We start from the raw sequence: 21,074 nt of genomic DNA, 5'->3' as shown, positions 1-21,074 counted from the left end.
TCCATTTATTCCGTGAGCAGGCTGATGCGACCACGACATGCTGAAACCTCTGATAACCTCTGAAGTTAGCATCATTGTCTAGACACTTAAACCTAGATTCCCGTGATATGCACATGCCCTCTGAATGAGGTACACCACAGATACCTGTGCTACCTGAACCCCGACCATCACACCGCAGATACTTGTGCTGCCTGAACCCCGACCATCACACCGCAGATACTTGTGCTGCTTGTGCTACCATTACACCACAGATACCTGTACTGCCTGAACCCCGACCATCACACCACAGATACCTGTGCTGCCCGAACCCCGACCATTACACCACAGATACCTGTGCTGCCTGAACCCCGACCATCACACCACAGATACCTGTGCTGTCCGAACCCCGACCATTACACCACAGATACCTGTGCTACCTGAACCCCGACCATCACACCGCAGATACTTGTGCTGCCTGAACCCCGACCATCACACCGCAGATACTTGTGCTGCTTGTGCTACCATTACACCACAGATACCTGTACTGCCTGAACCCCGACCATCACACCACAGATACCTGTGCTGCCCGAACCCCGACCATTACACCACAGATACCTGTGCTGCCTGAACCCCGACCATCACACCGCAGATACTTGTGCTGCCTGAACCCCGACCATCACACCGCAGATACTTGTGCTGCTTGTGCTACCATTACACCACAGATACCTGTACTGCCTGAACCCCGACCATCACACCACAGATACCTGTGCTGCCCGAACCCCGACCATTACACCACAGATACCTGTGCTGCCTGAACCCCGACCATCACACCACAGATACCTGTGCTGTCCGAACCCCGACCATTACACCACAGATACCTGTGCTACCTGAACCTCGACCATCACACCGCAGATACTTGTGCTGCCTGAACCCCGACCATCACACCGCAGATACTTGTGCTACTTGTGCTACCATTACACCACAGATACCTGTACTGCCTGAACCCCGACCATCACACCACAGATACCTGTGCTGCCTGAACCCCGACCATTACACCACAGATACCTGTACTGCCTGAACCCCGACCATTATATTTTTGTATCACAACACAACAATAGACCATGGCACACTTGGCCGACGCCGAGACTGCATGAACTAGATCTAGCATGACTGGACTGCAGAATCATGACCAGATCTGGTACGGCACCAAACAGACATCGGCGCGTCGTCGCAGTCAGCGGAGACCATCCCCGCGTGCGAAGTGACGCAGCTGTTGATTAAATGCCCTCTAAAACAGGCGTCGAACGTATCGCGCCGAGGTCTCAGCTGTCGACGGCGACGGGTGACATTGGGCTGCTAAGTTGATTCAGTTCGTCGGACGGGCGCCGGCGCCCGGGGCAGCGCCTCCCCCCCCCCCTCCCCGGGCCGGCTTGGAGCGAGCGAAGCCCATATGTGCCGGGGACTCGCAGCCGGCCGGACAATCTTGACTGTCAGAGAGCGACAGGAAGCTGCCAACATTTCGATGGCGACCGTTGTGCTCGCGTGGTGACGCGAATAAAGCGGATCCTTTGTGGCGCTGGCATTTGGCGCCCGGGTGCGCCTGCTGCACCGTGTGGGTATCTATTCTTACGGAGTTAGATTTTCATTGATCGCATGTGGGTTCCACTATTCTTAGTCGCGAGGGTTCGAAGATATTTGAGTGGTTACGAAAAAAACGTGTCGGTTAACGAGTACAGTGTGGTCCTCTTGGGATGAGTGTTTGGAGGCCGTGCAGACCGCGCCGTACTCCGCGAAATGGCCCAGCATTGCCAGGAACAGCTGGAGCACGTACAACAGACCAACGAACAACGTGGAAATAGTCTGTAACAAATACACTTGGACAAACAGCTTAAGTAGCAAATACACGTGTGGAAGTAACGGCATTTTCTTCCGCAGCATACGAATTACATTCTTTTTGACCCTCATTCCCACATAATCGCTTCATCTCATCATTATAAATGAATACGAAGACCGGCTTTCGCAAGAGTCGGTCAGGCAACGCAGCACAAAAAGACCCATGCCGAATGAAACGGCAATTGCTGTTCGCCTCATTTTTCCGCGCTTTGTCTGGCTGAAATTTTCGGTTAATTTTGCTACCCATGCAGCTCCATTTGCAACATTAGGAAATCAAACAAAAATCAGCCACGTTGAATCGGAACCTACAAATCGCCAACGGTCTACACGACGCGTTTCACGCACTCTACTGATCAAACTATTTGTCCTCATTTTGGCCATTATCAACGTGACAGTAGTCTGGACGATGCCTTAACTCCACGTCTTTCAAACAAGAATGGATCAACGCAATGATTTCGTTCTGCTTATTTCATCAGAGTAATTACCTTGCCAACACGGTCGAATACCAGATACGGGTAGCCAGCACTGGGTTGTGATTATTCTATGGAAGCCAGTCCTCACCAGGCTTGAGAGCCACGTACAAGTCACTGGGTCGCGGCTGCCTGTCGAGCCGCCACAGCTGCGAAGTGTACCGCCTCTACCTGGCGACCCGTCCCGACCCGTCCGCCCCGCCCCCAACCCTGATCCCACAGCTGCGCAGTGTACCGCCTCCACCCGGCGACCCGGCCTGACCCGTCCGCCCCGCCCCCAACCCTGATCCCACATCTGCGCAGTGTACCGCCTCCACCCGGCGACCCGGCCTGACCCGTCCGCCCCGCCCCCAACCCTGATCCCACATCTGCGCAGTGTACCGCCTCCACACGGCGAGTCGACCTGACCCGTCCGACCTGACGCTGACGCTGACGCTGACGCTGACGCTGACGCTGACCCTGACCCCGACCCCAACCAAGCCGACACCGTGAGTCCCCGGTCGTAAATATGGCGGCAGCGGCCGGCCCTCGCCGCTCGTTACACGGTGGCGGCGGCGCGCCGATGAGAGCGACACATGGTCGCACCCGGCGTCCCAGCGGCAACACATAGCCGCACCCGGCGGCCAAACGGCGACACATGGTCGCCCGCGGCGGCCCAGCGGCGCGGTTGGCCAGCCTGCCGTAGCCGCCGCGCCTTACACCGCCCGGGCGAGACGCAGGTGGGCGCCCGGCGCCGGCTGGCGGCGCGCGCCACAGCAGCCCCGCCTGCCCATCCAGCCGTGTTTACATCGCCAGGCGGCGGCGCCCGCCGCCACCTACAGCGTACAGCCCAACTTGCGAGGAGTTTGATGGGAACTGACTTCACAGCACGGACTGCTCGTGACATTGAAATGTTGCTGTTCGATGCCCTACAAAGTTTCTTAAAGTTCAAAATAAGAAAGCGTCCTGCTTGCCGCGAAACAGGTCTGTGTCACGTGACCTTTGGTCCGGCGCTACACGGCAGCCGCGCCGGACCTATCGTCAGCTTTTTACTACTGCTGTGGAACACAGAGGCGCGACCACCAAGTGAGATGCGAGCACATGCATGCATGTGCCGCATGCGAGCACAGTATCTGGTGAAACCAGATACTGTGCTCGCATGCGGCACGCACGGCGGGGGAGATGCTCGCCAAACCCGTTTGAAGGCAGAGCACTGACGAGCGCTGGCCATAAGCCATGCCGTCAGGCTGCTGCTCAACATTTGGCTATTTTAGAAAAGATAGCCATCGCCTGGTTTCAATGGGAAACTGCTGCCATGGATCTGCCCGTCAATCATGCTTAGCAAGCAGGGACTGGGAGCGAAGTCCCAAGCTCCACCTGGGGCCTTCCAGTGCGAGCCTGACGCCGCCGCCCGTGGTTGCCGATCCGGCGCCATCCATCTGAACCGCATCATACATCACACCGCGTCTGGCATATTAATGCACAACTGTCCACCAAAATTCCTCACCGGTAGCGAGAAAAGCTAAATCTCACACTGCTCCGAGATCCGGAAGTCACCGTTTCGTGCGCAGCAGCACCGCTATCTCCGGGCCCGGTTTGCGGGGCGGAGCGACGAAACGGAGCCGTACCTTCTCCAGCAGACGCATGGCCAGCAGGTACTCGTACTCAAAGTCGGACTCCAGCAGGCAAACGGCCAGCCAGAAGAGCTGCGCCAGCACGGCCAGCTTGCTCTCCTCCGTGTCCGGGTCGGACATCTGCTTCAGGCTGTTGGCCGAGCGGGAGCGGCTCAGGGCGGCGGCCGGCCCGGTGGGCGAGCGGCCACTGGCGCCGGCGTCTGGCACGCGGCCGGGGCGGCCGTCTGCCGGGCGGAGAGGGACGGTCAGCTGGCCGTTCACGCTGGTCGTCCGGGACGCACGCGGACAGACGCAGCCGCTGGGGTCACACGGCACGAGCAGTCAGGGAGGGCCGGCCGCGCGCAGGCCGGCCCTCCCGAGGATCAGAGCAACAGGCCACACGGCTGACGTCAGCCACGCCCGGACAAACGCGCACAAAGGTGTCGGCACCAGCAACGTACGCGTCCGACGCCGGGAAGCCATACACCGCGCAGGACCTGTTCCGCCTCTGAAGCACGCCATGGGAAGAATTAGTGGTTCCGTCGCGTCTAATAGCCGGACAGAAACAACGCGACAAGCAGCCATTAATGCTTGCTGACACGTCACTTCACACACACAAACACTTGTCGTCACAGAGACACACGCATCTCACCACTTTTCAGCACCCGACATGTTCCGGCCCAGGAATCATACATAAAGGACGGCCGAAGGACACTTCACGGCTTCCCGTCCGGCGGAGCGAACCGAGAGCCAAAGCATGCGGGCATTGTTGGTGGCACAACCGGCCGGTTCCCATGCTGGCGCGGGATCGCTCAGAGTGGCGATGAGGGCTGCTAATGGCGTTCACTGACGCGCCCTGGCCGGGGATCCAGTCATAGAAAACAACCTGCGCAGCCTAATAATACTGCTCACCATGCACTCCGTTACACCCAATCAGCGAGCGCGCGACCAGCACGCTCTCGGCCACAAGTCACCACTCCGTGTTCGCCCGGCTCCAGCCGGCGGCAGCCGTACCGGCCGTACCGTACCGGACCGGACCGGACCAGACCGGACCGGACCGGACCGGACCGGACCGGACCGGACCGGACCGGACCGGACCGGACCGGACCGGACCGGACCGGACCGGACCGGGCCGGTCCGGTCCGGGACGCGGGATAGAGGGCACCGCGGGGCTGCCGACTCTCCCTCCGGTCGCTGGGGTGGGGGCGGGGGGGGGGGGGGGGGCAGGGCGGTCCCGGTCGGCAGGCCGCCCGCCGAGACGGCGGTGCTGGCGGCGGCACGAGCCGGGTCGAAATGCGGCACACGCGGCCGCCCCTTCATCCACCAGCTCCGAGCCAAACGGCAGGCGTGCACAGTAGCTGGGTAGAATTGGTTGGCAGCCACGTGACACGCCGGAGATGCGATGTAACACACAGCAGCCGTGTGTTATCACCGAACATGACACATTACAAGCGCTACCCGCGACCATTGGGGCTCGGAGGCTCCATCAATTGACGGAAGTAATAAATAACCCAAAAATGAGCACGACGAGTGAGAAAATTAGCCCAGGACAGCATAAAATCCCTTCATTACATTTACCAGGGGATGATGTACAGGAAGGACAGTGTGCTAACTGTTAAGATTGGCGTGTGGTTTTGGTAGCGTGCTACGCATAATATGCGAAAACGAGCCCCTACGCTTTCAAACCAAACACTGGACACAAACGCTCCCGAATCGAAGTTTTCGCGTACAGGTTGGGGCATCCACTTAACCCCATCAATGATATACGAGAAAGGGCAGGACAACAGCAAAACTTGAACGAAAGGGATTCGACAATACTGAAACGAAAACAAGGCGAGTCAATCTACAGACACGCGAATTCCGGACTAATGAGTCATTCAGGCCAAATGACCGCGGCTCATTTGATTTATCACCGTGCCCGATTGTCGCGCCACGCATCTGATGCAAGCCGCATCCAGACACAGACAGGGCGTTTTATACCACTGGGTCGGATTTATTGGGCACTTCAAGCCGGCGCCGAGTTTTCTATGGCTTGTTCAATGCGATCAATGTGAATAATGCAGCCACTCTTTCGCGAGGAAGACACAGAGTGGTGGTCGGAAGCTCTCCTTCACGGATCTTTTCTGAGCCATCCAATAACGTGGTCTGCTCTCCAGGGTTGGAGGGTCGGGGCTCACTTCGGCGATTCATCATGCCCGCATTGGGGGGGGGGGGGGGGGGGGGGGGCGTTGTTACGTGGGAAGCAGAACAGAACGAAATCCCGACAGGTATGACAGGCATTGCAGCGGGCATTGCGATGCCAACGATCGACAACTATAAAATAATAAAGATGTTAGGTGACTCCACATCCGTTGACAAATTTTGGTATGCAGGTACCTAGCCTTAAATTGTTTTACGATGTTTTGTTCTACCTTAGCACTTATTTCGCGACTTAACTTGTGCGCATGAGCGATTGAACACACACTACTGGTCGTTGTGAAGCAATGCTTAGCATGTACTATGACGTACAAATCATGCTCTTTGCTGTATAATACATGTTTCATACTTTATATACATCCGACTCGATCTCGCTTCTTGCCAGCAACACAGCACATGATCGAGTGTCTGGTTGTATGCTGGGCCCGTCGACGCCATCTGCTAGTTTTGCATGCAACAGTCTGAATATCGGGCAAGAGGGAGGGAGGGGGGGGGGGGGGGGGGAGGGGCTATGCTTCGTTAGGTATATAAAGCAGATCTCTACACCTGGGACCTGGTAATGCCGACCAGTCTGCTCCTAGCCAGCCTGTCCTGCCTTGGTACTCCAGCTGCTAGCTCAATCACACACGGAGGCTGAACAAGTAGCTGACAAGATCGTTCCCCACCCGCATATGAGACGACTTTCCTAACGTTTCATGATCCCGGCGTTATGCTATTAGAGCAGTTATTACATTGCTATAATATATTATGTTGGCATTAGAAGTGCTGATTGGATTTCGAAGGTTTAGAATTTCAAAAATTTTCTTAGTCCAATTTGGAAATTGGATGGATAGGGTGAAGATCTTATAATTCTTTTTTAACAACCGATATCATTTTGAGGTGTCGCAAGTTAGTATACGCTTGGACTGTTTAATGTAGATGCACATTACTTATCCACGATTATTTTATTTCCTTTCATTCCATTCGAGTGAGGAAATGCAGCCATGCGAACATTGACTGGGACTCTTGGTTGCAGGCAGTAGTTACCTGATAAAAAATGGACATTTTGGACAACGCGATGTTTGAACACCTTTTGGATGGACAGGTCGTCTATCCTTGGGCTTGAACTTTGGACTATCCCTGGGACTGGACTTTGGATAATAACTTCCAGAAAACTCCGCTCCTAGCTGGTAAACCTGCACTTGTAAACACACAATCCTGGCGATGCACACTGCAAGAGTCACCAAAAGTCCAAAATATCAGCCGACTGTGACATCACCCGGACGAGCCGCACTCCAGACGGACGGCACAATGGCCCGATCCCGCGATCCCGCACAAAACACGGCGCGCCTTTTCCCGCAACGTGAAGAGATTCACACGCTAAATCGGGGGACCGGTCGTGTGTGGAGACGGTGAGGTAGCCTTGGTCCGCCACGCGGAACCGTCCCTGATTCAAAACAGCCAGTGTGCTTCCGGGCCGATCCGTCAATTGACATTTTTAACTAAAAATGTGGTACGCCCACCCATATCACCCTGCGAGGAAGAAGGCACCCGCGGCACAAAAGCCGCACATTGTCAATGGAGCAGGATTCTGGAGACAGCGAATATATATATATATATATATATATATATATATGGCTACAGCAAATATTTATGTTACCACGGCCGTAAGCCTTATCTCGTAGTAATAGCTCGTTGCCAACCGCTCGCGGCGACGAAAAGTGGTCACACAAACAGGGCTCAGCACTGGCCTCGCCTCCGTACTTGTTAAAAGATTTCCCTTTGTGAAGGGAAATGACAACCGTCTCAACATGGCGAATAGTCTAAAACTGCACTCCGATGAATAAATAAGCAGGCATACAAATACCTCAAAATACACTGTATGTGTATCACCGAACGCGATCTTAAGTTTCTTACCAGGTTGAGACTGTTGACATTTCCCTTCACAGAGTCGCAGGCCGAGTGGTGGCTTTTGTTCAAGTGACCCCGTGTTTTGTTGCCACATAAAGCTCGCGTCTGCATCGCAACAGGCTGCCCTCAACCAGAGGTGAATGTCAGCTCCTGGCCGTGTGGAGCGTCTCACCTCGGTCGCTGGCCGGACTGGCCGGCTGTTTGTTGGTGGCGCTCGGCGCCTGGCCCGTGGAGAAGCTGGTGGAGCGGAGGTGGCCGGCCAGCTGGGTGCCGCACGCCGGCCCAACTGAGCCCGTCACGTGCGGCCGGCGCGGCTCCTTGTTGATCAGGTTTGGTGTCGACTTGAACAGGTCCTTGACGAAGTCAATCGGCCGGAAGTCGGAGTCGATGCAGTCGACGGCCGACTCCAGAGTCAGCATGATCTCAGTGACGTAGCCCTGCATCGGTCCGGTCCGGTCAGGTCAGGTCGGACAGGGAGTGCGACGGTAAACTATGATTAAACTGACGCTAGCTTATCTCACATGAAACATGCGACACAAAACAACACCCCAAAACCGTCATCCCAGCCAGCAGTTTCATTTCCGTTCCGCGTCATTGCCAATGCAGAACAGTCGTAGCAGTAAGATTTATTCGGAGCGGTGAGGCTTGTATTGTGATGGGAAATATCGTTAATGTCTCGCGAATTGTGATGAACTCACGGCATCTGTAACCATTACATACGCCCCTTGGTTGTTCAAAATGATATAATACAGCATTCTAGACGACTTGTGGGCAACGGACATCCCCCACCAAGTGCTTAATGAGGCATTTGAACAACGTCACCCAAACTAACACCGGCATGCCGCGAACGAAAATCCGGGATGGCACCTGTAACGGCCTCCACCTGGATGGCATGGCAGTGTCGAACACCTTCCTGGAGCGCGTCACGTCCCAGCGCCTGCAACTGCCGTTCGGCCTCAGAGCATTCACACGACGATTAAAGTGACGCCCGCTGCTAGGCGCTGGGAGCAGGCGAGCACCCGGCCGCGTCGGCACTTGTGGGGCGCCTAACCTGCATGTCCTCGCCCTGTTCGGCCACCGTCTCCACCAGCCGGGAGAGGATGTCGGAGAGCATGCGGCACGTGATGGGCATCCGCAGCGCCCGGAACACCTGGCGACAGGGCCGGCCGACGCGGGTCAGCCCGGCGCCACCCACACCATATCGTACATGCTTAATCGATTTGTTGTTGTTGTCCATTGGTGTTTACGAGCGCGCCGACTTCAATGGTCATTTTGCGCCCATAACGATACACGCTTAATAAACGTGCTGTCGATGGCGTTATGATGATGTCAGCGTCCGTACGATGACATCAGCCGGCATGGGCATGCCATAGGTTCAGCACAGCTGCACTTCTTGCGTTCATGCAATGGACATATACTTTTCCCTCCGTAAGGCCTGATGAAATAGCGTGGTTGTGTAACTGGCGGCCACTGTCAGGGATCTTTGTGGCAGCAGATGCATACCACATACTTGAAATCACGTGCAGTAGCCATGCCCTGTTCCAAAGGCTAAGATTTCTGGTTTCGTCGTAAATTAGCCATCCGGCTTGAATTCAATTATAATTAAGCTGGACCGCAGGTGCCTAGTTCACAAGATGCCCGCCGAAGGGTCGGACTCAGAGCCAATCAAGCGTCTCCGGCTGGCGGTCGCGTGTCTCGACGTTCCCAACATCAGTCTGGGATTGACGAGCCTGCCAGACTCCCTCAGCCCCGCATTTCCAAGGGCAGTGGAAATGACGTTGAGAGCTCCAAACTAAAGAGGTTTAAACAAGTCAGCGTTCGTGAAACTGCACTACATTTACCCAATCGATCAAGGCTGCGAATACGCGGCCGCTAAGAGCAAGAAGTGCATTACTTGACCGCTTGACAATAGTGCGCCCGAAGTTGTTCCGCTCTTGGCCCACCTACGAGACAGCACTGTGTTGTGAGGTAGTCGATGTATGATACTGTTTATGCGAGAGCATTCTGAACTGCAAATTCCAGACTGAAATCCAACCAACATACACCGACTTAAACCATGCCCATGAATCGGACTGCCCTCTCCAGCACAACCCACGTCTTCTGTGTTACAGCCTGCAGCCCGCCGATGGCAGGTCACCAACGCCCGCTCGACCTCACGGAGGTGTGCACGACGCGGCCCACTCTAGGCAGCGAGCGGCAGTGTCGACCCGCGAGAGGCGCGCCCACTCTCGGCAGCGAGCAGCAGTGTCGACCTGCGACAAGCGGCTAACTCTCGGCAGCGAGTAGCAGTGTCGACATGCGAAAAACGCCATCATTCTCACGGAGAAGCACAGTAGATCTGCCACGGACGCCTCACACCGGTCTCCTGGCGCGGCGAGCCAGCGGGACGTGTGCAGCGCCGACGGCCAGCGGCCGGACGCACCTGCAGGGAGCGGCTGGCCAGGTGTCGGGACGAGCAGCTGAGCGCCACGTGCAGCGCCACCTGGGCCCAGCGCTCTTGGACGCGGGCCGACGGCAGGCTCTCGCCGAAGATGCGCACCACGTGGCCCAGCAGCTCCGACAGCTGCTCCGCCGACTGGATGTGCCACACCTGGCGACGGCGGCAGAGTCACCATGTATGAGGCTCCAGGTCGGGTCAGGGCAGACGTCCTCAGGGAATGCCGGTATAGTCGGGTCATCTGACACCCGCTCACCCCGGGCCGGGTCTTCTGGCGTCCTCTCACGTTACACACCCTCACATCCCTTTGAGGATCTCAGATAAGAACGCCTCATATCGAGTCGGATCACATTTATCCAACGTCACGTCGGGGATACCCGGGTCGTCTCACACCCCGTTATTTATTCATGATTATTTTGGTTTAGGGCGCGCCGACTTCTAAGGTTATCTCGCGCCCATAACAGCTGGGTGGCAGCCCACGTGTATTATCCTGCATTAGAAATGACTACAACTGTGAATAACGTGGCGAACCGTCAGTGGCCCATCGCGACTTAGGCATTTGGGCCGTTCTTTAACGCACAAAGGTAGCTATGTGTCCCGTGCGTGTGGCCAATTCGCACCCTACCTCTTCGCGTCTCACCTTGGGTGAGTTCTGCGGCCACGGACCCAGCTGTGGCCTGATCGCATTTGCTGTTTACTGCGACATCCCAGCAGCGTTGCCATTTGCTGTTTACTGTGACATCCCAGCAGCGTCGCCATTTGTGTTTACTGGAACATCCCAGCAGCGTTGCCATTTTGCTTTCATACAGGCAGTGATGACGGGGTAAAGTTCCTTGCCGGCAAGGGTAAAGAGCGGGTGCAAGGCGCGCGCGCTGCCCGTTTTGCGGCCGCATCAGCACGGTCGTTACGCGATACCACATGGCTCGGTATCCTACATAGGACGACAGTTTTGCCCGCAAGATCCAGCGCTGTCGGCCGATTTGAAATATGCTGTATAATGGGGTAAGGTGTCAGGACCAACAGGCCGCTCAAAGAATCGGACAGGGTCACGTGTGACTTGTCTTCACCAGCTTCGATGAAGCTCGGGGCGTAATTAATTGCGACGATCTCGGGCGTGTACACTGGGACGTGTTTCGGTAGGAAGATGCCCGGGTGCCATGGCCATCTTCAACTGCAAACCAACACCCACTGCTGTTCTGGAACAATCGGTACATGTGGCGTGAAGCCCTATGTATGATCCGATATACTGCAAAGCCTTTGACCTAAAGTCGCCTGGGATCGCCCCCTGTTTCCTGGTGCTTGAAAGGGAAGCATGCACTTTTGGTCGAATTAGCTCCCACGGATGTACGGGACGCGACCTTCACACAGCATGCAAACTAATGTCGCTTTCTCGGAAGAGCGCCTTCATCTCAACGCCAAATAGAAAAGCGTACGGCATTCGGCCGCTTTGAAACACAATTTCGATCCTGCGTGAACAAATTGCTCGGAGTCGGATGGCTTCGAAATTGGGCCAGTTGGCAGAAGTATTACATGCCAAGCATTTTCCTCCTCCGTGCCAACGGTGGTACATTTATTTTCACCGCAAGACTAGCAATTGGTGATGTTTTAAACGCACCAGTCGCAATGTGTCACGCGGTATGATGCGCCGCGTCTTTAGAACCTTTACGGGGATCCCGCCCGCGGTCATAAATAAAACATCCGCAGCCGTTCCCACGAATGAGAGAACGGTGTAGGAATAACAGTATTCCCCTGTCAGCTTCATAAGAAGTTCGAGACACGTCCTTCAGTCTGTTTAATACTCTAACACAGTCGTCACGTAGGGTTTTCACATGTGACCTATACGTCAAGCGATTATCAAACTGCAGAACCCAAGAAGCGAGCATTGGAATAACTCGGAATCGCCTGGTTGCATAGCATTAAGGCCACCGCGGGCAATGACGGCGGCGTCTGCAGCAGCGCATGGCGACTGTTGCGGATTCTGAACGGAATCCGCTCAGAATGCTCCGTCTTGCCAGCATAATCACGGCTAACAGCAAGCGACGCTCCCGACAAGCGGAGTCTGACCAGGAGTACCAGATGGCGACATCATCCATGAAGATAGGGCGGATAATCGACTTGGAAAGGGAGTCACCAATACCGTTTATCATAGCACGGAACAAAGCCATGCTACAACACTGCCCCGGGGACGCTATTTTCTTGTCGGGACCTGCGCGAAAAGTGCCAGCAAACGCAACTCTCTGACTTTGGCTGCGACGACCACTTTGGCTGCGACAGCTTGTAGCTCAGTGTTTAAAACCGGTCTCTGAGCAGACACGCTGTGGCGCACGGACATAACGCCACCGTGTGCAATGGAGTTAGCTGACAAACATCGCCGCCACGCACCGCAACAATAAAGACCAAAAGGCTGTCAGGTGATAGTTTTGTCTCGCGTAGACACACCGCCGTCGGGCGCCGTCCGTCAACGCACGCTTGCAGATCCTGGTAGCTCGTTCGGATACCCCGCTACTTCCACTGTAACATGTTCTTCATGAAGATAAAGGGTGAGGACGGTCCAGAGACCTCCACCGATCCGCGGTATCCACGTCTACAAAGAGACATGTGTGTGGGTTTCAGTGAAAAACGAGCCTGATCTAAAATAACTCGACTGCGCCAGTCGCGGGAGACGCAGACGGTCCAGCTACGGGGCTCAAAGAATCACCGGGGTCCGTGCCCACCGCCGCCGGCTCGGTTCTGGGCCGAGCACGTGGACTGTCTTTTGTGGGCCAGATAAACCACGCTTTCCTGAGCCTCCTGTTCTAAACGGGGACGGCGCTGGCGAAGCCGTGACTCGAAGTGGTGGCGCTGGAGGCCTTGCTTAGCCTCGCAGGCGCACCTGCGAGCTTCCACTCGCTCCAGCGCCTCTGCCACGATCCCACAGGCACTGGCGAGGGGTGTATGCGGTGAGGAGACCGGTCGAGTCTCAGAAGAATAAACGCCCGACGACGCGCGAGGACTGCGACCACGCCGAGCCACCGTCCGGCCGTCGCCCGTCGACGATCCAGCCGGCGCCGAGGAGGCCGACGGAGCGGCGGCCACCGGCTGCCCGATCGGTGGGCAGGGAGCTTGGAATGCCGGCTGGGAGTCCGACGTTCAGACCGATGGAACAGCCGACAAGCCAACGACTTCAAAAGTCCCACGAACTGAACTGCCGTCATTTGCCCGATCACGTTAGTGTTTGGCAACAAAGTTTTCACTTCCGATGCACACAATGCTTCCGGGTGGGTTTCGTTGTAAAGCTCACGAGCTTCACGGAAAGACGCTTTCAGAGGTTTTAATTGATATGATCCTTTCTTTCGCGTAGGCTGGGCATGTGCAGTCGTACGTCGTGTGTGGGACTTGGTTTTTGCCGCAGCCGACGCAGCGGGGCTCAGCAGAGGTGCAAGCTTCGCTTGTGTGTTCAAATGACACACATTTACCACATGTTGGGCGGTTACTACAGTGGAGCTTGGTGTGGCCAAATCGCCGGCATTGGTAGCATTGAATGTGATTAGACACAAGGGGGGACAAGACACAAGACACAAGACATTAGACACAAGGCCTTCATGCGAGCGTATCGCACACGAAGCTCGGCCCGCAAATCAGCGCACTGAACGCGATAATAAGCTGCGTTGGTGGGGATAAACAATCCTATCTATTTGATAAAAATCCTACGAGCGGCCGCGAAGCCGAACTCCGACAGTTCCTCGACTATCTCGTCCTCGTGGACGTCACGAAGATCGAAGCAGCTGGCCACGCCCCTGGACGAATGCTTGACGTAGTGTGGTGCTACTGACTTCGACAACATTTTCATGCCTGGCAGTCTCATCCCAAACACTGCACTTAAGTTCTTTAGCTGCTATCTAGCGAACTCCAGTCTGTTTGAATATGGACGCAATGTATCAGGTCTCATCTGATAATTTCCCCACACTTGTCGCAGCCGTTCTGTTTCTGAAACGGTGACAGGGGAGCCAGGCTAACCTCATCCCTTTCAAAGATGAAGATCCGTGGACCGGGGAGAACTGTCTTCTCTGCAACCTGGGGTTATCGAGGTCCGACCCCCTTTCGCAGGACGGGCGTTTTTAGAGCAAGCCAATATCACGCAATGTTTTTGTCGGCACGGGGTCGCCAACCCACCTCGGAGCTCAACTGGGGATGGCCCAACACTCTATCGAGAGGTGGTCACGGCCAGGGCTACCCTGGTCCTCTACAGGGAAGACCACACCTCCCACCACACGGCCACCCACCTCGGAGCTCAACTGGGGATGGCCCAACACTCTATCGAGAGGTGGTCACGGCCAGGGCTACCCTGGTCCTCTACAGGGAAGACCACACCTCCCACCACACGGCCACCCACCTCGGAGCTCAACTGGGGATGGCCCAACACTCTATCGAGAGGTGGTCACGGCCGGGGCTACCCCGGTCCTCTACAGGGAAGGCCACACCTCCCACCACACGGCCACCCACCTCGGAGCTCAACTGGGGATGGCCCAACACTCTACCGAGAGGTGGTCACGGCCGGGGCTACCCCGGTCCTCTACAGGGAAAGCCACACCTCCCACCACACGGCCAAGTGTAACCGGGGGATCTCTGCCCGTCCGGCCCTGGTCCAGAGTCGCTGCCCCCTGACTCTTTGAACCACCGCGCGCAGCCGGGCACCCAAGCGGAACTCCGCGATGGGCACCCGGCATGCAGCGCAGGTGACAAACCGCTAAACCCGTATGGAGCCCTACCCCGAGCCCCCCACCCCGGATATCCTGGGCAAAGTGGAATATTGAGACGCACTGTGACTGGCCCGCACGACGCGCCCCCAGTCACCAGCATCCGACCAACCCGGGGAAGTGCATAATATTGCTCGCAAATGCACTTGACAATTTACGTAATTTTGCTATATGCTGTCAGCCAGAACAAAGGCCTCCCTGTTGGCCACACTTCACGGTACGGCACGGACGCATCAACGGATATCGACTGCACTTCCTGGAGCAATAAAGGGAACTCCGTACCCCGAGCGCACTCATACCTTCCTTAATCACGACAATACATCCGACAAAGGACGTGCCGGGCGCTGCTGTCAGGGAAGCAGTTCCCCGTAAGGAGCCACCTCTCGTGTCTTATCGTAATCATGGACGGGCTGGAGGCGCGCGCGCTGGCCGCTCACGGCGCGGGTGGAGTGCGCCGCGTCGCGAATGTCTTCTGATGCGTGCATTCCGCCGACGACGCGGAGTCAACCGCTCGAGGCGCTGTGCGGCCAGCCGTCCCGGAGAAACCAGGACCCACGCGCGTTGGGAGAGAGGGAGAGAGAGAGAGAGAGAGAGAGAGAGAGAGAGAGAGAGAGAGAGAGGAGAGAGAGAGAGAGAGAGAGAGAGAGAGAGAGAGAGAGAGAGAGAGAGAGAGAGAGAGAGAGAGAGAGAGAGAGAGAGAGAGAGAGAGACAGACAGCAGAGACAAGAGACAGAGACAGAGACAGAGACCGAGACAGAGACAGAGACAGAGACAAGACGAGACAGAGACAGAGACAGAGACAGAGACGGGACAGGGACAGAGACAGAGACCAAGAGACAGAGACAGAGACAGAGACAGAGACAGAGACAGAGACAGAGACAGAGACAGAGACAGAGACGAGACAGAGACGAGACAGAGACAGAGACAGAGACAGAGACAGAGACAGAGACAGAGACAGAGACAGAGACAGAGACAGAGACGAGACAGAGACAGAGACAGAGACAGAGACCAGACAGAGACCGAGACAGAGACAGAGACAGAGGACAGAGACAGAGACAGAGACAGAGACAGAGACAGAGACAGAGACAGAGACAGAGACAGAGACAGAGACATATACAGAGCCAGATACAAGCCAGAACAGAGACAGAGACAGAGACCTAGCCAGAACCGAGACCGATACGAGACAGAGACAAGACAAGAGACGAGACAGAGACAGAGACGAGACAGAGACGAGACAGAGACAGAAGACAGAAGACAGAGACCAGATACAGATACCAGAGAAGACAGAGACGAACGAGACAGAAAAGACAGAGAGAGAGAGATAGAGAGATAGAGAGAGAGGAGTAGAGATAGAGATCTATAAGAGAGAGAGAGAGAAGAGAAGAGAGAAGAGAGAAGAGAGGAGAGAGAGAGAGAGAGAGGGCGGTGCGCAAATAGAGCACATGTCTTTCCAGATGTGTCGCGACCAGCCGCCGCTTCAGAATTCCACCGTGGCCAGCCCCTTGCTCGAGGGAGATGTTACACTCGCCGAAACGCACCAGAACTTTGGCAAACCACTCCAGCCACTAGGGCGGAGCGAGCATTGGATACCAGCTCCCACAAGTCCGACTGGGTTGACCGAACATGTGCGCAAAACGTGACCAGAAGGCGGGCACATCCCGCGTACCCAGATATCTCTGAACTTGTAAATCACTTAAATAATCCGTAAAAGTTCTATCCATTCGGCGTCGTTACAAGGCGAAGTGCACGTCGCCGATGTCACGCCTTCCGAAGGCATGGCTTCATTTACGGCTGGAGTTTTTCATTTCTTTAATGGTGGCTTGCTTGCCGAGCTGTTGCTCCCACGCTCAAATACGGAACCGAAAGCACCATAAAACCCACTCCAAAAGACAACAAAGACACCAAGAACCACAAAACTTCACACCCGAAGGCAACCGATCCTTAGCCACCACCGCAATGAATTTTGTGGAGCTCCACCGCTGACCTCTGTGGTGTCCCAGACGACGGCGCTGCGGGCAGCACGACCGCCTTCCGGCCGACACCTCTCCGAGGCACCGCCAGGGGGCGCGCAGCACGACCGCCTGCCGGCCGACACCTGTCCGAGGCACCGTCAGAGGGGCGCAGCACGACCGCCTTCCGGCCGACACCTGTCCGAGGCACCGCCAGGGGGCGCGCAGCACGACCGCCTTCCGGCCGACACCTGTCCGAGGAACCGCCAGGGAGCGCGCGGCCGCCCAGACGGCCGTAGGTCCCGCACCCCGGCGCCAAGCGGCCGCGTCGTCACGCGAGGTGCGCTGGGCACTGATATCCCTGATGAGGATTCACTGTTAACGACACGCGGGCATTCGGCCTGAGCCGTCAACGACTTTGCTCAGCGATAACAGCATAACTTAGACTCTCGGCGCCCCGGGCGGTGAGTTGAAACCCGGATCTGTGAAGCCACATGCGCTGCGAGAGTGTAAAGTTTGCAAGTTTAAAGACGCACAGCGTTGCCATTAATTGTTCGCCAAGACAGACTTTCGTTTGAAAATGTTGCATTGATCCTCCGCTCATTTGCGCAATGGGTGAAGATCCGTCGCGGACTTGGGAGACCGGGGTAAGGCACGCACCGCAAACTAACCGCCGTGGTGATTGTAACAACTATTGGGCCCGACGACTTCTGAATGCATTCGCGCCTACGCCCAGCCAGCCGCTGCGATGGCTGCCGCAGACCACACCACGGCTTCATGCCAGACTTCTATGCCGACACAATCGGGCGGGCCGCTTCTGCCGGCTGAGTCATGCTCCCGATTCACTTCAATGTAAGTAAACTTCTGTGAAAATTACACGCGCACCAGCTCGAAAGCTCGGCATGATAACCGGATGGGCTGATCACACCTCCCAGAGACATGGTGAGACGGACAAGGAGCAAATCGATGCACTAGCTCTCTGGACTCAACTGCCCCTCTGGTAAACAGCTTCCATCACGTACCCAACGCCCGTGTCCCAACCCAATACCCAACCAATGCCCAATGCCCAATGCCCAATGCCCAATACACAATGCCCGTGCCCGTGTTTCCTGGCATACGGCTCACGTGGTAGGCAAGGACGCTCACATAGTCCACAATGCCCCATTGCTCTTGATTTGAAACGCGTCCGCGCCAGTTTTCGGATAGGCCTTCTTCGGAAATGTATTGCTTACGGATGACCTAGGGTGCCTTCACGCTCTTCATGTACTGGACCTTGCGTGATGTCGATATTTTTTCCGTACGTACGCCTTCCAGATCTAAGACTTTCAGCCCAAATTAGTTGTGACTACCGTCGCTTTCCAACTGCATTTAAAATTAACTGCGCAATCCTTTGGCACTCAATAAGGGTTAGTTAATGATGATTTCTAGCATGAGAAACATTATTACTACCACCGAAAGTCAGCCTTCTGTGAAGAATCCCTTTGGCAAGTCCAAATGGTTCACAGCGCCATCAAATATATTTTGAATGAAGGACAAACAAATAAATAACCAATTTCCTAATGATATGGTAAACAAATAAATAACAGATTGAGGTCATCCTAGATTATCATGAACAAGTCTAGCAGAAAACCTAACAGACACGCTGCACTGATAATAGCTCCACGATAACAAATCAAATTCCTTAAAACTTACCGCATGGTTTTGAAGCAAACCACAGGCAACACGGACACGCGAAGTACCAGTGAGACGCGAACGGTCAGAAAACATGCATATACACATGTTTAAATAAAAATATATGCATATAAAAATATATAGACATATGCGTGTATATATAAACACACATACATACCTACGTACATGTATATACACACATACATATCTATATATATACGCACAAATACATATGATGTACTTTAGTACTGTCTAGGTTCCCAGTCGCCAAATCGTGGGATAAAGCTTATTACAAAAGTTCCAGTTCTCCACATCTATCCTTGTGGTCTCCCATGGACGTGGATCAATGCCGGGACACTTTCAGCCACTGAAATCCAACGCTTGGAGCAAGGGGGGGGGGGAGCAGCAGGGACACAAGCCTTTTTGCGAAAGTCATTCACCAGTCACACATAGCAACAATGGACGTGGAATTGCCTGCTAATTTTTGTGACAGTCCTGCGTCGCAACACGGAATCCCGGAATTTAATCGCTACACCGCCTGGAGACATGTGGCCCCTCGTGCCTATTACTGCTAGCTGGAACGGCCGACCCCGCCCTCCTTATATTACGAGGTCTTCCAGATACACGGCTTGGCAGTCACCCACTTCGCAACGTATTTCGAACCGCCTTAGTCAGATAGGCATAAGCGTTTCATCAGGGGGGGGGGGGGGAGGGGGTGGTCAAAATGGCAGTGGGACAAATGCTTCCCCACCGAAAACTTGAAACGAAACCACTTAAAGCGAGTGTTCCGCATTAATATCGGTTTCTGAAAAGAAATGGCCCTATTGAAGACCATTCGGTGCATTTCACAGCCCTGCCTTCTCAAGACCTAGACTCCTCTAGCTTCTGAGCTACACGCCCGCGAAAACGGGCAAAGTATTTCTGGAAGAGTATTTCAAGTTCACCTTGGCATTTGTGACATCATAATAACGTTATTGAAATCCTGCCGTTTCATATGCCATGCGACGATCAAGACCGAGGAAAATGTAATGACCGATCCGTTCTTATCTGGCGTTTGTGGGCACAATTTCAAGATAAAACGGCCGTTAACTGGCTCTCAATCACTCTTGTGCAAGGTACGATGACGCAATTAAACAATAACGCATCGGGGAGCATATCTACTAAACAGCGAAATGGTGGTGTCTAGAGCAGTGTTTTCTATTTTAAGTATACCAACAGTTGTGACTTTGTTTAATCATATCTGATGCTTGCTTCCATATCTTCAAACGTGAAACATTCCCCTTCACCTGTTAATTTTCTGGGATCCACAAAAATAAGACAGCCTCATATCCTTAACCAACATCTCCCCAACATATCTGCCCCTCATCCTTAACACCCTGGCGACACCACTGCTGCCAGAGCGCAGCAGAAGTCGGTACGAAGTGCACGTCAATAATCAGTCCGCGAGCCACTTGTCAGACGCCAGCCCCGTAAAGAGATCAGGCAAGCCTACCAACTTTCCTTGTCGCGTGCCTCAAATTCAGTCGAAAATTTTGACTTCTCAAAATTGTATCCAAGGACAACACCCAAAACCGTTGCAGAACAACACAAATGTAGTCATTCTTTATCTTCTTCCCTCAGCTGATGGCGCAGTTAAGACATGACCTACACGATATCGACGTGTGGTACGAGCCAGATGTGGGCCTGTACACAACCGCGCCCGAAATCCATTTCTCACTGGTGACCTTTTGGGACCCCTGCTAACTGAATCCATTCATTTCGCTGACGAATCGGGCTCGGAAACCACCACTCACCAATGCAAAGGGTGTATTCGGATGACGCCCTCGCAGTGCCAGGCCGCCAAAGATAACGTCAAATAGAAGACGTCCAAGCATTGCACTCCACGGAAGCACCGAAAACGGCTGTCACGTGCTGCCGACGGCGCCGGCATTTTGGTCCGGCCAGCCTACTGTCCAGGGAATACCGCCTGTGCATTCGGCGATGTCTGGACAGCTGGTTGCACGGGTGGATGCAGCCCGCGGAGGTCACCGGACATACGGCAGGACATCATTGGCCGCCCGGCCGCTCCTGTCCAGCCTCACGGCTCAGCGGGTTTTGTGCTCTGTGCAGCTGCACGGCGCCACACGTGCCGTTCGGCGGCGATCTACAACCCATGCTGATACAGACCACCGGCGCCTGGACGACGAGCGCGAGAGCCTTTTTGGTCTGACATGCTTTACGCACGCCGAACCAATGCAAACGCCAGTACATTTTGCAGTGGT

The 21,074-nt window shown here is 55.0% G+C and overlaps 1 protein-coding gene across 1 annotated transcript in view; it reads right to left on the bottom strand.

Annotated features, from left to right (window-relative positions):
* The window catches only part of LOC119107381 (protein furry), a 68,646-nt gene that overhangs the window by 32,144 nt on the left and 15,428 nt on the right, over positions 1-21,074 (bottom strand). The window contains exons 8-11 of the mRNA XM_037230814.1: positions 10,443-10,610; positions 9,072-9,170; positions 8,193-8,457; positions 3,950-4,179 (exon numbers count right to left, since the gene is read on the bottom strand). Coding sequence (XP_037086709.1) covers positions 3,950-4,179; positions 8,193-8,457; positions 9,072-9,170; positions 10,443-10,610 — 762 coding nt within the window. The remainder of the gene's footprint in view (positions 1-3,949; positions 4,180-8,192; positions 8,458-9,071; positions 9,171-10,442; positions 10,611-21,074) is intronic.

Source organism: Pollicipes pollicipes, unplaced genomic scaffold, assembly GCF_011947565.3.
Source record: "Pollicipes pollicipes isolate AB1234 unplaced genomic scaffold, Ppol_2.1 Scaffold_6686;HRSCAF=7923_pilon_pilon_pilon, whole genome shotgun sequence".
In the NCBI taxonomy this organism is placed as follows: domain Eukaryota; kingdom Metazoa; phylum Arthropoda; class Thecostraca; order Pollicipedomorpha; family Pollicipedidae; genus Pollicipes; species Pollicipes pollicipes.
The sequence above is the reverse complement of the archived record's forward strand: the minus strand, read 5'-3'. Positions and strand labels throughout refer to the sequence as shown.